The 17,339-nt window shown below is 38.6% G+C and overlaps 1 protein-coding gene and 1 pseudogene across 1 annotated transcript; both read left to right on the top strand.

Moving 5' to 3' along the window:
* The first annotated feature begins 1,466 nt into the window (after positions 1-1,466).
* On the top strand, positions 1,467-10,926 carry LOC146448513 (uncharacterized). Its single transcript, XM_085102517.1, has 2 exons — positions 1,467-4,727; positions 6,060-10,926. Exon 1 carries the CDS (start codon positions 1,544-1,546, stop codon positions 4,694-4,696), a length of 3,153 nt encoding a protein of 1,050 aa, XP_084958643.1. The 5' UTR covers positions 1,467-1,543; the 3' UTR covers positions 4,697-4,727; positions 6,060-10,926.
* A 3,120-nt stretch (positions 10,927-14,046) lies between these two features.
* LOC146448512 (E3 ubiquitin-protein ligase TRIM45-like) lies at positions 14,047-17,276 on the top strand (annotated as a pseudogene).
* Positions 17,277-17,339: the final 63 nt, after the last annotated feature.

Below are 17,339 nucleotides of genomic sequence, written 5' to 3'. Positions count from 1 at the left end.
TCGACATTTTTCTTTTCAATACAGGGAATTTTAAAACCAGTTGTACATTCAATACATTGAAATTTTCAAGGGAAACTTCAGCCTTATCACTGACAAACACTGACAAAAACAGGTGAGAGCACACAGGTCTCCCGGTTGCATAAATTATGTTAGAGCTTAATATTTTTGGCAGTTTGGAATAAGTGATCTTCTGTAAATTCTCGTTAGCGATGACAGCAAGACGGCGATTATCGTGCTAGCCTGTCTCTTTTCATTTTCGATCAGCCAATATTTCAAGTATCTTTTGTACAATAATTGTCGTTAAAATTGTTTCCAGTCGCCTATGGTGCGAGGGGGGTCTTATACCGTTAAAATGGCATTTTAAATTTTGAAGTATTAAAGTTTTCAATTTCACGAGGTCTACCAGTTATTAGCAATTTCGATTAAGCTCAGGTCATTGTTGTGGATTAAACGGGCGCGTGAAAAGTTAAATTCATCAAAAATAAGTAAGTTGGTAAGACGAAATAAAGGGGAAAAGGGATGAAAAAAAGAAAGAAAGAAAGAAAGAAAGAAAGAAAGAAAAAAGGAAGGAAGGAAGGAAGGAAAGAAAGAAAGAAAGAAAGAAAGGAAAATGAATGAATGAATGAATGAATGAATTAAAGAATGAATGAATGAATGAATGAATGAATTAAAGAATGAATGAATGAATGAATGAATGAATGAATGAATGAATGAATGAACAGATGAGTGAGTGAGTGAATGAGTGAGTGAGTGAATGAATGAATGAATGAATGAATGAATGAATGAATGAATGAATGAATGAATGAATGAATGAACAGATGAGTGAGTGAGTGAATGAGTGAGTGAGTGAATGAATTAGGGAATGAGTGAGCGAGTGAGTGAGTGAGTGAATTAACTAAAACAACGAGATTACAACTGAGAATAATTGATATAAAAACAGTATGAGAGTGAGTGAATGAGTGAGTGAACTTCGGTAAAAAATCTCCCATTTTGAACTTCCCTAGAACCAACACCTCTCCTCCCCTCCCCCACCAAAAAAGGTTAATTTATATCAATATTGTCGTACTGATTTTTGACAGAGACAGGTGGACGTTTGTTTAGCCTGCGAGTCGAAAGTAGCCTGTGAACAGGATCCCAAGTGGGGTATAGGGCGAAAAGAAAAATCCGCGAGCCCCCTCCCCCCCCCCCCCCCCCATCCTCTGAGCTCGAATTTTGTCTCCGCCCAGAAACCTAGAAACACTTTTAGCCTCTTTTCGCGGCCAAGTTCCGAGAAAGGAGTCTGCTTGGATGTGCTTTTGCAGGCTAGTCGATGTTAAAATTTGTAGATGGCATCACTGTTTATAAATCAAACGAAAATGAAAGGGAAAGAAAAAGAGAAAGAAAGTAAGAAAAATTACTACCCAGCGGGGAGGGGGCGGAAGCATTTTTAGCCGCCTCGATATCACGAATTGTTTGTTAGGACGCGAGAAGTTTTTCCCCGTCTTGTGTCCTCTTTGGTCGAGTTAAAATTATGTTGATATAAAATTCCTATCCACCGTCAATAATGGCTGACGGCGGTGTGGTAACACCTGATTCCTTAAATCGTGACAAATGGGAGGATTTTGAGGAGGAAAATGGTGAAATTAGCGACCATTATGCCGAGATTTCTGAAGGTCACCAAGCTCCGAACGACAAATTTTCTGAACACGAATCAATTAGCGAACAAAAAGCCTTCGCACAACAGGGTAATTCTTCATTTAACAAGGAGAGTGGAGTTACAGGAACTGGACCTTGGGAGAATTTGGAACAGAAACACAAAGATTTGGAACTTCCACAGAGCGAAGAGAGCGTAAGTTCTGAAGCGCACTTTGATCGTGCTGATGCTGCGTTGAATAGCAGTGATAAAGCGTTGGGAGTCCACCGATCCGTTTTGCAATCAAATGGAAGTGGGCCCACAGACCACGGTCAATCAGGCAATTTATCCGCAACGCAGGCAGATGGCACCGAACGCGAAGTGAACGGAGAGACAAGGGATGAGTCACATGTACATTCAAGCACCTTAGCAGCTGCCGGTCACACGAGCAAGGAGATTGCCGACAATTCGATTACATTGCGAACATCAAAATGGACTAGTTTTGAAGATAGCCAGGAGAAAGATTCACCAAAGATAAACAACGAGGCGACGACAAGCGTTGAAATTGAACATTTGACAAAAACGAACGACGAAAATATCAAAAATCACACATCATTGCCACTGAAAACAGTGTCCTCGAAGATGGCGGCTTTTGATTCGCGACAAGCCGCAGCGACCACAAACATTATCTCCAATTTGTCCGCTCTAACCGAACCTCAATCGGTTAAAACGAACTCAGTGTCTTTCAAGCAGACGACGAGCGCATCTAATATTGCGAACGCGAACGCAGAAAGCTCGAACTCTATGAAATCAGCTGTTCCTATTGTTGCAAACAACAGCGCCCTGCCAAATTCGACTCCGATCGCTACGCAACGGGAGGGGGAACAATCTCGTGAAACTTTTGATCAGGAAAAAGCCAAACTAGCAAAGAACTGGGTCAGTTTTGGCGACGAAGGGAATTCGAATGTGGGTCAACACAAATCGGATGATTTAGTTACTGGAAGCGATTCCGGTAACTTAGGAACAACGAAGCCTATACATGTACTTGACGACATATCAACAAGCGGAAATGGAACGCTTCAAACTTCAAGCGGTGTCAGCGCAAAAGATGAAACGAAATCTACTGTATTGCCTCCCGTGTCGTTTACTTCGGCCGAATTGGATTTACTTGCTAGTAAATCGTGGATTAAGTTTGATGATTCGAACAAATCAAATCATGTACAGCAACCGAGTTCAAGCTCAGTTACTTCTCAGCCCTCTGCTCACTCCTGGATCACATTCGGTGATTCCAGTGCTCCGGTTGGACAGAATTTAGACTTGTTAGAGCTGGATGTCGGTGGCACAGTGAAAACTACCAGGGTGCCCAGCCCAAATCCATTTACTGGTGCCATTGCTCCTCAAGTAAGCAACCCCTTCAAGCCAGCTGCCGCAAATCCATTTCAAGCAGATAACACTGTTTCTGCCTCAGTAAGTCCTTATCTAGCAGAAAACCAAGGGCCCATCTCATCGTCAACACCACTTGTGGGTGCAAAACCTCTGTTGGTTTCAGCGAATGCAAATGCAGCACAGCTTAACCTTACACCGCAAGTAACAGTTGTTGGCAATTCAGCCCTGAATTCATCAGCGGTTGACAAGGATACAGCCAACCATGATGAAGTTGATGTTAGGCCAGTGCTTCTAGAGGATAAGCCAGTAACAAGTGGATCATGGTCAATGCTTCTGCGCATTCCTGACAAGAAACACGCGATTTATGCCCGTGAATGGAAACCAGTGGTTATAAAGATAGAGGGCACAACTTTGCAGATCTTTGAGGAGTACGAACTCTCTGCCCCGTTCAGGGAGATTCCTCTACAAGCATATTTTGTTATGACAGCACCAAAGTTGCAGTCATTTGAACATGGAGCTAAGGTTCATACGGTCAAGTTAGAGTACATCAAGTATACAGAGGGGAGAAGTCTGCGGCATCGCGGCACCATTGAACATTTAGCGCAAAGTACCGTGATCATCAAGGTTGCATCTCCGAGTCACATAGTCATCAGGGAACTTTTAGAAACTTTTAATAACTCACTTCGCCTACTGCCATCATACAGAGATAGGGGCATCACTTACCGTCAAGATGAAGTCTTTGTTGACATCGACGATGTAACTGATGTTATTCTATCTAGTGATGGTACCATTTTACGGAAGAGTGCAAAAGTGCTAATCAAGTTACGAGCTTTTCTCACCGGAGATCCAGAATGCCAGCTAGTACTGAATGATGTTGTCGTGCGGGAGAGAGAGGAAGCTCGCTTGCGAGGGGAATTAAAGCCACAACGCGTACATCACTGGGTAAAACTGCGGCACTGTGATTTTCATAAATGTGTCAACGCTGCAACCTTTGAACAGTCGCATGCCATAACATTCCACCCTCTTGATGCATGCACGTTTGAACTTATGCGTTTTCCAATCGATCACCACAAACCCTTACCCCTCCAAGTGAAGACAATGTTGAATATTCACAGTGAGCAAAGGGTTGAGTTCAAGGCTGAAATCCAAGTTTGTCAGGAGGCAAAGATGGCGAAATATGTAAGAAATAATGTGATTTTCAGATTTCCTATCCCAGAGTCTTGGGTGCCTCTGTTCAGAACAGGCAAAGTGTTCGGGGGTGAGAAGTCGATCAAATCCAGCAAGGGCAGACGTGCTGCGGGGATTAAGAGTCGCCTCAAGCATTCTAAGTGTTCCATTGGTGTGTCACTTGGGAAAGCAAAGTATGAGCCGGAGTACGGTTCAGTTGTGTGGCGAATCGATCATCTGCCATTCATCCACAGCAAAATCCCAGCTGACGCTCCACAGACCCTCTCTGTCGTTTTAGATCTTCCACCTGGAATGGATTTCCCCGAGAACTACCAACCCAGGGCTGAGCTTGAATATGACGTGGCGTATGTGTTAGTCTCCGACACTACGGTGATCGCTGTTAAAGTGTCTAATCAGAACATTCCGGACAAATGGGTTTGTTATAGAGCATTGTATCATTATGATGTCAACATTGAAATTGCCAGGCCCTCCAGCGGTCCGGTCCGAGATGTTGGATGCACACAGCAGTGATAGGCAAAATGACGCCGATTTTACTTATGAGGTACATGTTTAACTTTGAAAATTGGTTACTGTACGTATGAGTATTAAACAGGAAGTGTTACAGGGATTTGGTTATCATTCAAAAAAACTCAAAATGTTTTTCTTTTAACAGAAATGAAAAATAGTAGTCACGTTTTGTTACAAATCACTGATTATGAATTTAAGAGATTATTAGGGTGTTCTAGAATTATTTTGTAATGAAGTGCAAGTATTGTTGCACCATTCTCACCAAAAAAGGGGAAAATCTCTGTCAGTGGTCCTTTCTCTTTAAACTTTGTGATTGCTTACAGATCCTGTATTAGACAGAAAGTCCTAATGTTGACCAAGATCAAATCATAAATAGGAGAAATTATTTAAAATTCATTTGGATATACATTCATTGTTTAATCAAACATGTTGGGCATCAGAGTGATGGAAATATTCACCAAGGTTAAAGGTGAAGTGATGTTAAAATAAATTCTCCTAACTAATCCCATATGAAATATGTAGAGAGCAGTAAGGAGAGTATACATGTTGATACTGAAACAAAGGATCAGTGACTGGTTTGTAGAGGGACTGAGTAGCGTACACAATGTATATAGCAAACTTAAGCACAGACTTTCGTGAGTCACGGACAGCAATCAGAAATCAATTTTCCCTTTTGGAATGTTTTGACACCATCACATTCGTAATGTCAACCACAGACATCAAAACGACTTTAGTGCTTTTCAGGTCCATGGTGAGGAGCAAAACCACGCCAAAAAGAGAAACATTCAACTTCCAGTTGACATCCAATATTGGCTCACGGATATCTGTGCTTGAGTTCTCTAATTACTGCAGCAACAATCTTTCCCCACAAAGGAGATCATTTCAAGTCTGGTCTCTGTCTCTGTGTCTCTGCCTTGGAAAAGAAAATTTAAAGAACCTTGTCTCTCTACCGAGATGCGTGTTTTGACTTCTAAACATTCCCTTTATACTTTATTGCAGTAGTTGGGAGCTACAATTTGTAACATTCATCTAAAATGAAGTCCTTTTGTCTTTGGTGATCATTTCCATTATTCTTGTGTTTGCTGACGTAGTAATATTGCCAGGAGAAATTAGATTTTTGGTCACTGATGGCATAAACAAGTTTCAGCAAATGGCTACGGAAACCAAAACATTATTCCGCAATACTTGAATCTCGTCCAGGGGGAGAAGACTTGTAGCAATAGACATGTTGATTTTGAGGCTAAAAGTTAAGGGCAAACCTCATGAGTGCAAATATTTATTTTTTATTTGATACTGTAAGTTTTGTGATACTAATGGAAATTCTCCTCACTAATTCCTAATCTCTCTCTCTCTCCTTTACTTATAGGTCAGACGATTTTTACAGGGATATCACCTCAGAAATCTTGCCAGTATGTCATGCAGTTAACTCTATAGCATGCTAAAATATACACTGTAGATGTTGTTGTTGCCCCACTACTGTAGCTCAAAGAAGGATGGTTTTTTTAATCCACTGGTTTCCTGTTTTGTTTTATTTTTTTGTTTGATTGTTTGTTTGTTTGTTTTTTAATTAGCTGGTTTCCAGTTTAATGCTGAGTTTTTTTTTTACTTGCTTCAAAAGCATTAATTTAGTTCATTTGTTTGAAAATATTTTTTAGGGACTGTAATAAGGGAAATTACCAATCAACTTGGCTATAGTTGTCACCATTTTGTGACCGCACAATGACATGTAATTTAAAACATTAAATTAAGCTTATAATAATAAGTGAATTTCAACTTACAGTCCAGTTCTGCTAAGCATAAAATTTATTTGCCAAATTTCCCAACTCATATATTGGTCAGTTTTTACTTGAAAGTGTGCATAGGATACATGTATGAGATAACAGATAGCCAACGAGGCGTGTAGCCCCAAGTTGGCTATAATCATCCCATATCTAACAAGCAAGTTTGGAATACTGTAATATTTATTGTTTCTGGTCATTAATTAATCAAAGGCTCTTTGAGCCAAGTTGTGAATACAGTTCAATGGCTACAGGTGCACTGGGCCGGAATATTTATGTTTGCTTTTTGTGCAAAATAGTTCAGAAAAAAAAAGTTCCTTTGTAGTACACCTCATTGCAAATTCTGGAAATGGCAACTTTTTTTTTTTTTTTTTTTTGTAATTCCTGTTTTGTTCATCCATTGATAAAATGAAATCGCATCCTACATAAACAATAATTGTAATCAGAGCAAACTACAAGCGGGGAACATTTTCTTAAATACAGGTTATTTTGAACTACATACTTCTACATATAGCAATTTCCTAATGAAAATTGTGAAATTATAATCTTTCAAAACAAATTACCTTCTGTTATTTTTTACGTTGAAAATTGTCCAAATGATACTGATGTTTGTTGACCTTTTGTTAGGTAGTTTGTTTTGGAAACAAATAATATTTATCTTGGCTTTTGACGATGAAATTGGAGGTACAGATTATAGATAGATCTCCGTCTTTGGAGACAGGCCAAAACTTTAGGCTCTGAATTGGTGAAATTTTGCTGCTCCTTATAAATCTGATGAACATTTTGGGAGACACACATTGTACAGGGCATGAATGGTGAATTCAAATCCACAAAATGATTATTTCCAATCGGAGTGTGCAATATTTTAACCTTTAGTGGCTTCAAAGTCTTGACAGTGAATGTTCCAGTGCGCCATTCAAATGATTAAGACATACCGGTAACTTGTCGCATAGTACTTTCCAGGGGTGCTGTTTATGAAAATTATTGTTGAACACAAGTTGGTTCTACCTTTCGAGTCTGTGGATGAAATCCCAAAGAGTGACCATTCAGATTCATGAAAGCTACTGAGCAGTTAAATTTTTGTGGCGCTGCTCATTACATGTAACACTTGAAGTGGTTTTGACTTCTTGAGTTTTTGTGTATTTTGTGACTTATCAAGTGAATTCTGCCTTAAACTTAAACTTTCCTGTGATGCTGTTTCCATTTTTGCCTTTTTTTTTAAGTTTCCTTTTTTGTTGTTGTTTTTTTTTTACTTTGACTAGTAAAATAATGTAGACTACAGGAGTGTAACATGGGCACCAATTTATCTTTGTTGAATGGCTGGGTGCTTAAAGTGCCTGTGTTTAATTTTATGATGAATTTTGGTTGTTATCTGAAAACTGCGACCAAATTCCAGCAAAGTGTGGGGCTACGTTTCTTGATATGCATCTCTATAGGCTAGTATGCCAAAAATGAGGGATGATTAGATTAAGTAAACAGGCAAAAAAATCCCCTAAAATTTGGCAAAGGCCCATTGTGCCAGTTCCCCTTGTGGACAAGTCATTGTTATTCAGTTCTCAAAGTAAATTAGAAAGGTTTTTTTAATAATTCATAGAGTCTAAGAACCTCTGAGTACATGAACTCTTGAGCTGCCAGGAAGTATCATTTTTCAAACCTGTTTTGGGTTCTGTTTTTGGGTCCTTTAAGTTCTGATATCAACATAAATATTATCCTAACTGTTTGCCATATATTTGTTATGGTTCTACTAAGGACAATTTGTTTCAGAACCAAAAAATGTTATCCTTAGTGATCAATTCAACCTTTAAGGCTAGTTGTCGACATGTACTGATTTACCGGCCCAGTAAGTGTTTGTAGTTTTAGTCACACAGGCCAATTTACACACTACAATTTGTCAGCTGATTTCTTTTTCTAATAGTGTAAGACAGGGTTAAAATCAGCATGATAAAAACCTTTCAGCCCCTAATATCAAGGAACAAATTCTCCTATCTTTCCCCCATACTTTTCTTATAAAAGTATTGGGGAGAAATTATCAAAAATTAATATCAGGAAAATTCACCTTGGGTGATCATGGCCTTAATTCTCATACCTCAGGGGTTGAATATTAAGCATTGATATTATAAGGAGAAATTTGATGCTGATCACTGTTAGTGTTAGGGCTTAAAAATCCACAGATCCTTGTAAATGGGTCCGCTCACTCATTTTCTTTGTCAAATTGGGGCAAATCAGCTCAATTACAGTAATAATATGTGTGTCCATTAGCCTTCACTCGGATAGACTTAATTGTTTGGTTGATAAACCACTGATCATCCAAGGACATTTCATTTCTAACCATTAGAGCTTTTAGGTTTAAGTTTTTACAAGTATTTAGAACTGTTGCAGTGTAAATACAATAGTTTCAATTCATGGATAAAAAATTCAGCTCATTTCCTATGGAAAATACTCATGCAAAGGTTGCTGTTTTTATCCAAACAGAATGCGCAGCTGTAGGCATCCTCTGAGACATGACAACAGATAGTCGGATCAAGAGGAAGTCAGAACTGGAAAGTTTACAACAAGGAGTGTTCGTTCTTGTAAACTTAGCAGTTTTAACTTCCTCCTGACCCAACTTTCTGCCTCTGGGTCTCCGAGGTTGAGCTGTAGGCAGTCACTGTGAACATGTTTATCAAATGTTGGTTTTTAAAGCTATTTATGACATTTTATGCATGATAAAAGATGAAAATGTTTTATCGAATACATGCCAGAGAGAATTCAGAGATTATACAAATCCCATGAGTGTTTGCATGCAAAATTAAATTAAATAAAAACTTAAGATAATTCTAGAAAAATTTCATGAATGAAGAAGTCCGTAAAGTAAAAAATTTAATTTTAACTTAAAATATGTAAATATGCACAATTTTAGGATTTTTTCTGTTGAAATATCAGTGTTTTGAGAATATTCATACTGTAGCCAGATGTTAAAATAATTATAGTAATTGATGTGTTTATCTTGAGATGTAAATGTTGATTTTGAAACAGAAATGGCCACATTGAGCAGAAGAATTTTTATTACCATGAAACATTTTAGAAAGGCTATCACTTACAAGTTGCTTAATTTACTCAGAAGGTTAAATATTCAGATCAATGATGCTGTGCTTGTATAACAGGAAGAATAATTATTTCCTTTAAGGGCATTATTAATAATAATTAGTTTGAAATAATTTTTAATTTGCACAAGTGTTAAAAAAATAATTTCAAAAGTTATGTCCACTGTGTTATGTTACGATTGGAAAAGGAAAGCTTTTGGTATACCTAATTTGTTACTTAAGACAGTGGTAATCAATTGCCTGTTCCAAAGTTCATAAGAGGACTGGGCCCTAGTTTACAGATTGTTCAAATTGTGTGATATGTAAAAAAGAAACCCATCGCCAGAAAGGTACATTTAACATAAAAATTAGTAAGTTTACCAAGTTTGGTTATTTTCCATTGTGTTATAACCAGGCTGTTTGTCTGAAATGTCAGCCGTCTCCTCCCCCTAACCCACAGGGGGCGCCCTGTGGTTTAGGGAGAGGAGACGGCTGACATTTCAGACTACCAGGCCTGTGGGCTGTCATAGATCATGCAAATTCCATACCAATGTCTGTAATTCTGAGAAGGCATCCCCCAAATCCATACAAAGTCTATTTTTTTCCATTTTTTAAAAGCATTCCACATCGTTCATATCCAACAACAGAAGCTAAGCTAACTAATTTTAGCGTGATCTTTATTGTGATGGAATCAAATTTCTGATAAAAAATTAATGAGAATTTAAAAACTGTCCCCAGTCTCCATTTGAACTTCGGGACGGGCAGTTGATCTTTTTTGTCAATTTATTGACCAAACATTTACTGGTTTATTTATTCTTTGATCAATTTACTAGAGGTAAACAAGTTATTGGGCTTTTTGGTCCGTTGCTAGGCACCTTGATGGCAACACACCTTGTGCTAATTAGTGTAGGTTCCACGCCTGATTGGCTAAAAATCCACAGTTTTTTTTTTTTAACTAATCATGTCTGGACATTTATCTTTAACAAACACCTATGTTACAAAAGTTTCTAGTTTTAAATGAAACAATCAGTGTTCATCAAAAGTCACGTGATTATTACAATAGCCCAGTTTCGATATATTAAAATTCAGCCTGAAACAATGAACATCACCGTGAGGCTCTGGGGAATAAACCCATATAAAGTCCACGATTTATTCCCCAGAGACTCGAAGTAATGTTATTGTTTCAGGTTAAATTTTAATATATCAAAATTTGGCTGTAAGTAAGCAACTGCTAATTTTAGCCTTAGACCCACTGTAGTAGTTCCATTTAGAGTAATTGTAGGACTTACATATAAGGAAAATGTTGCATTTGTTGTAGATGCCACATTTTATTTGTGTAGTGGTCTATTGTAATCTGTGAACTGTGAACAATATATCGTTCAATATCAACTGATTTACTGTTGTGCTGATTTTATGCCTTATGATCGTTTGCCAATGATGTCACAAACATTGCATTTACGGGGAAATCCTGGGGAGTGGGGACTAGGAGGGAGGGGAGGGGAGAGGATGTGCTGCCCCACCCAGCTGTTTAACATTCACAAGAGGAGCTGGGATAGCGCAGTGGTGAAAATACTCGCCTCACAATGAACGTGGCCCGGGTTCGATTCTCGGTGTTAACGCCATATATGGGTTGAGTATGTTGTTACTCTTGTCTCTGCTCCGATGGTTTTTTTCCTCGTACTCTGGTTTTCCCAAATTTCAATTCGACCTGGAAACAATAGGATGAAAGAGCCACTCTGTGGAAACCACTGAAATTTTAATTTATGTATGTATTTATTAATTAATTAATTAATTAATTAATTTTTTTTATCTATTTACGAGCTTGTTGGAGCTTATGCGAGAAGGCGGAAAGGTGTTGTGGGTAGCCGTAAATAGTGTAATTTGGCTGTAATTTTATGGTTGGCAGTGCCATAAAATTCCCGTTCGCGTGGGACCACTTCTAATAAGGTATTATATACATGTAATCGCTCTGACGAGGGAATAAAGCTCGTTTTCGTCCGCTCGCCCTCTCCTTCGCGCCTCTCTTTAGGAGCCTGGAACAGGCTAATCTGTCTCTTATTTTACCTTCTTTGAGAGAAAGAGTAAGCAATAAACATAGCTAAGGCTATTTCCACCGTAAACAATAAAAATCTTGACCGGGCGGCAGGCAGTAGGTTGGGCCGAGCCATTGGATTGCCGGACCTCGGACCTGATTTTAGACAAAACCTCATGATTCTGCATACTTTCCTACAGCCTTCTTGAATGAGGAAAGAAAACGGGGAGTTGGGGCGAGCAAATATGGCTGCTGCTTGCTTGGACGGATTGAAAAAAAGAACAAAAGAATTCCTCCCCCCCCCCCCCCCCTCCCCTCAAAATCAACGATGGATTCACACTAAACGTACAGCGCGTCATTTTCCTATGATTAACATGAGAGGGGGAGGGGTGGCCTTAATCAATTCTATTTCAACTGTTCAAGATTCAACCTTGAACCGGAATAAATAAAGATATTAGCCCCCCTCCCCCTCCCACTTTAAGTAAAAAATTACTCAGACTGCACGGTCAGCGGTTTAACATCACCATACGCGAGGCGTGCTACCTTGCGGTGCTGTATGGAGCCTCAGGCGTCCGAGATCGTTTTTTGCGCGCTAATTGGCTAGCTTGGAGACGATTAGCCAAGTACTATTCACCTCCGAGCAGCCGAAGAGAAAAAAAAAACCGTTTCACCACGGTCTCTAAAAAGGAATTTATTTAGATAAAAGAGCAGCTGTTACAAAAAATACAAAAATCGCAACAAAGTTTAGTTTGACGGCATTAAATGGTAAGTTTTTTAATCTTTACAACCTCATATTCTAAGGTGAAAATTGAAACTACAATGCCTTGTCTACGAAAACTGCCGAGCACTATAATTACAATGAAACATCTAATTTTTTGCCGAATGGTTTCAAAATAAAACCAATTTTTACAGAACAATTTAAGAAAATGACACCTTAGCAACTAAACAAGTGCCTCAAAAAGTTTTAATTGTTCACAAGAAAGGGAGACGGAACTTTGTACTACAAGAAATCGCTTTCCGAGCGGCGCGCGAGATTTTAAACTTTCCCACTTTTATTAGTATATTGTCAAAAATACAGGAATTTTTTTGGCCCGCTAGTTATTCAGCTTGTGTGGTATATACTAAAACAATTATTCACCTCAGTGTCGGTGAAAGTGGTGGATATTTACCTCGTCGCTTTGAGGCTCGGTAAATATCCACCACTATTCACCTCCACTTCGGTGAATAATTGTTAAATATTATAAATTAAGTAACAGTGAATGTGAGCTCGCATTTCCACTTCCCTGCACAGATTTCCACAAACGAAGCTTACAATTATAGTGGTGCCATGGTGACGTGGAATTAAGCTTACCTCAAAACCGAAGATAAGCGTCATCGCCAGGAGGGAGGGGACGTCTCTAAGGAAAACAACGGTCCAGTGCTCGTTGCAATCAAACATCATTTCAGTACCACCCTCACTTTCTCTCGTTTCCCGCGCAAACAGTTCAAAGCACGAAAAGAAAAACGAGCCTAATCGTAGGTTAGCTTTTTGAAATTCCTAGTTAAGAAAATTACAGCTTTCAGACACATATTAGTAGTATTTTACCGTTCCTGAATTCAATCCCTTATATTCGCGATCTTGTAATGATTTACATAGCAGACAATTTTTGAACACATGAACGGCCTTGCTGTATATCGTTTTTGGCTTTCAGTTAATTAACAAAGTAAGAAAAAATTCCTGGGAATCACAGACCAAAAAGAAACAGTCAACAACCTCTTCTTGAATCAGAAAGCGTTCTGTTATTGGCTCACAAGTCATAGACTTCTTTGTCCGGTAAACGGACTGCAAAGAAAATCGAAAACAGGAAAAGAGAATTAAAAATAATGAAACCTTAACTCTTCTGGAGGGCTTTGCTACAAATTATTCTTTATTTTACAATTCTTATAATTATCGTAGTTCAATATGTGGTTTCACAGTCCACTTCACTGACCCCATTTTATTGACCAACGTATTCGCACTTCATATATATCTTTTTGATTTGCATGACCTTGCGACATCAAACAAACAATTGGGGTGCCAAGAGCCCGGGAATAGGAAACCAAAACAAAAACGTCAACAACCTCTTACAACAGCTTTCTATAATTGCCTCATACGCCAGTGATTCCCAGAAAAACTGAAGACAGAAAATCATTTAGACTCCATTCATATCGAGTGGTGTCCAGTGCTCAGAAGAAGGGATGTTCCAATGAGACTAACTTCTAACTCGTATGTCACGCGCACTTTTTAGTATTTGCATTATATAATTATCCCTGTACAGTAGTTTGGCAGCTTTGTAACTGAGAAGCTTTCATAATAAACTTTACTTCGTTGACCTCTTTTTCTTTTTGATTGGCTTAACTTTTTTTGCAAACAAAAATTTGTCTAGAACAGCGTTCTGTGATTGGCTTATACGCTAAAGATTCCAAGAAAAGCTAAAGATAGAAAATCACAAGACTCCATTGTGTGGTAAAGACTGCCGCAAGGTCACTCCTCGTTTCTCAATTGTGTGCGAAAACAACATGGATATCCGAACATTATTTTACAATCTCCGCGAAGAAGTGTCTTGTCCGGTGTGTTCCGACTTATTTAAGGATCCAAGACAGCTTCCCTGTTTACACAGTTTCTGTCTGCATTGTTTGAAACACTGGCATCAGACGAGTGGCGGTCAAAATGCATTCAGATGTCCGAAGTGCCAAGCTCTTAGCAGAGTGCCTGCAAGTGGCGATCTGAAGGATCTTCCGACCAGCTTTTATCTGAACGGCATGATCGATGTGCTGGCCATAAAAGAATGCAACACAACCCAAGTAACGTGTGGAAACTGCGACAAGAAAAGCTCCGATGCTTCCTACTGTTTTCAGTGTTGCATGTTTTACTGTGAACAGTGCCTAATTGGACACAACATGATGCGAAACAACAAAGATCATCGTGTTCTTGCAGTGAAAGAGTTCCAAGACAAGGACTATGAGGATGTATTGAAGCGACCCGTGTTTTGTTCAAGACAAGGACATCAGAAAGAAGAGCTCGAGTACGTCTGCAAGGAATGCGAAACGGCAGTTTGCCAAGCTTGTGTCACTTTGGATCATGGAGGACATACATTGAAATTAATCGAAGAAGAAGCCGAGGCTCAAAAGATCGAGATGACAGCTCTTATACAAGAACAAAGACAAAACTTACAGGCACATATCAAATTAGTGACTGAACTTGATAAAGAATACGCTAAACTGATTCGACAAAGCGAAAACGTAAAAAGGAATGTCGACAGGTTTACTGATGACTTGATCAAAACAATTCAAGGGAAGAGACAAAATATTCTCGCTGCGGTGGAAAACGAAACAAGGAAGTCGGGTGAAAGTGTTGCAAGGACAAAGACTGAGATTCAGCAGAAAATAGCTATGACGGAATTATTGCTGGAAAAAACTGATAAACTGTTAACACGAAGTATAAACTCTGAGGTCGTTCAGCTGAAAAAATCACTGACAACAATTTTGGAAGAAGTAGAGCAAGCCAAGCATATTTCCCGTGATCCTGAATATCTGCCAACTGTGGTTTTCGTGGAAAACCAAAAGATTGAGAACATTATCAAAAGCGAAGAAATCGGATTCTTGGAAATTTTGTTCCCAACAAAAGCAAATGAATCAATTCCTGAAGGCAAAGGACTCAGAGAAGGAACTGTTGGGCGTGAAGCTCAATTCAATTTGACCACAAGAAACGCTAGGAAAGGACAATATTATGATAAGCATGATAATGTAACGGTAGAGATGAGAGACGAGCACGGGCGAGAATGCGTGACAAAAGTGCAAATAGATGATGACACTAAGATGGAATCTACAACATTAGCTATTCTCCTAAAGTTCAAGGTAGCTGTAGATTATCAATTAAGGTAAACGGGGAACATGTTTGTGATAGTCCTTTTACTGTGCTAGTAAAACCATTTCATCTCACGCCTGTTTTGTCTTTTGGAAAATACGGTAGGAATATTGGAATGTTTAAGTATCCTCTGGGGGTGGCAGTGAGTAACAGGGATGAAATAGCAGTAGCTGACCAGTTGAACCACAGGGTTCAAATCTTCAACAGTAATGGCGATTTCATAAGATCCTTTGGCCGCATGGGTAGCAATCAGGGGGAATTGCAAAATCCTTTTGGAATAGCCTTTGATAAGGATGGAAAGATTTTTGTAGCAGACATGAATAACCATAGAGTGCAGATTTTCAATGGGGCGGGTAGGTACATGGGTATGTTTGGTGGGAAAGGAAGCCTTGATGATCAGCTCTCATTTCCTGCTGGTTTATCCTTGGATAGTCAGGGTAATATTATCGTTGTTGATTCAGGTAACAAACTGATTAAGATCTTTTCCCCTGATGGCAATTTTCTAATGAAGATAGGTGGGCCTGGTTCTTTCAGTTGTCCTGTCCACTGTGTTCAGTGCGATGAATATCTCATAGTGTCGGACCAAGATGATCATAGCATGAAAGTCTTCAGTAGGGAGGGGGAGTATAAGTATAAGTTTGGTAAGCGGGGGGGAGGGGATGGGGAGTTTAAATGTCCACGCTTTTTGTCAGTGACTAAGACAGGACTACTGATGGTGTGTGACGGGAGTAATCACAGAATACAAGTCTTTGAACTGAATGGTAAGTTTGTTGGTAAGTTTGGGACAAAAGGCAGGAACTCAGGAGAATTTCAATGTTCGTGTTCTGTGGCAGTTTTAAGTAACAACCAAATTGTTGTGTGTGAGCTCGGTAATCATGGTATTCAAATATTTGAGTGAAAAATTCCCTCCGCCTGAATATCAAGAAGAATAAGGTCGAATATTTTCTAGCATTGCTTTTTTGTATTTACCCTTTTTTTCCTGTGAGCTGAGCCTTTAAAAAGTTAATAGAGAAAAGGAGTTGCTAACGTAAATATTGTGGATACAATGAGAATTACCAACCAGTTAACGTTTGAATATTAAAATTTATACCAGAAAGAATTATGTAACAAATACTTTTAGCTTTAGTTTCTTACAACACTAGGGATCTGATGCAGTTGATTGTATTAACAAGCTACTTCTTACCTAGTTTATTGCATGTTTTGTATCATTGGAAGGGTAATTTCGCTCTTTGTTGCTATCATATATTTTTTTTAATGAAATTTGCCTTATTATATAGAAATCATCATTTCCAAATACATTTTTCAATTTGCTTTTTAGTAAGTTTTTCTAAGATTAGTATTTGAGCATGGTATGCATCTTGCTTCTTGTATTACTTTTTACTTGTAACTGTCAGCTCGAAAGTGAGGTTATTGGTGGTGGAGCCATTGTGAATTGCTTTGTAACTTAATATATTAATTGGCCGGCTCAACATAAAACTTCACCTTTGCAAGAACAATACTTTTAGTGTGGCAGATGTTCGAACCTGCCTATATTTTAAAACAACAATCTGTAAGGGATTTTTGAAATATCTCGTAATTACCTACTTGACGTGTAATTTATTTAGTAATGGTTCGTGGAGAAACCTAAATATTTATAGCAGATGTTAAAAATTTTCAACTAATTGGTAAGACATACGATGTGCATATCAATCAGAAAGTAAGAATTGCAATGTTAATACTGGTACAATCGTCTGTAGAAATAATGCGATACTGACAATGTCTAAAAATTTACAAATTGATAGTGTAAACAACTTCGCTTCAAACAAAATAAAAAGCTTGTGTGTGTGTATAACTGTGTAATCTGTATTTATACTTCTTGCCTCTAACCCCAAATTCAGTTAGTGATCAG

The sequence above is a fragment of the Pavona decussata genome, unplaced genomic scaffold (assembly GCF_977016875.1).
Source record: "Pavona decussata unplaced genomic scaffold, jaPavDecu1.1 SCAFFOLD_912, whole genome shotgun sequence".
Classification (NCBI taxonomy): Eukaryota; Metazoa; Cnidaria; class Anthozoa; order Scleractinia; family Agariciidae; genus Pavona; species Pavona decussata.
Note: the sequence above shows the minus strand (reverse complement) of the source record. Positions and strands in the feature narration are given on the sequence as shown.

Excerpts from the sequence above, each read along its gene's own strand:
- LOC146448513 (XM_085102517.1), top strand. The coding sequence starts at position 1,544 with ATGGCTGACGGCGGTGTGGTAACACCTGATTCCTTAAATCGTGACAAA.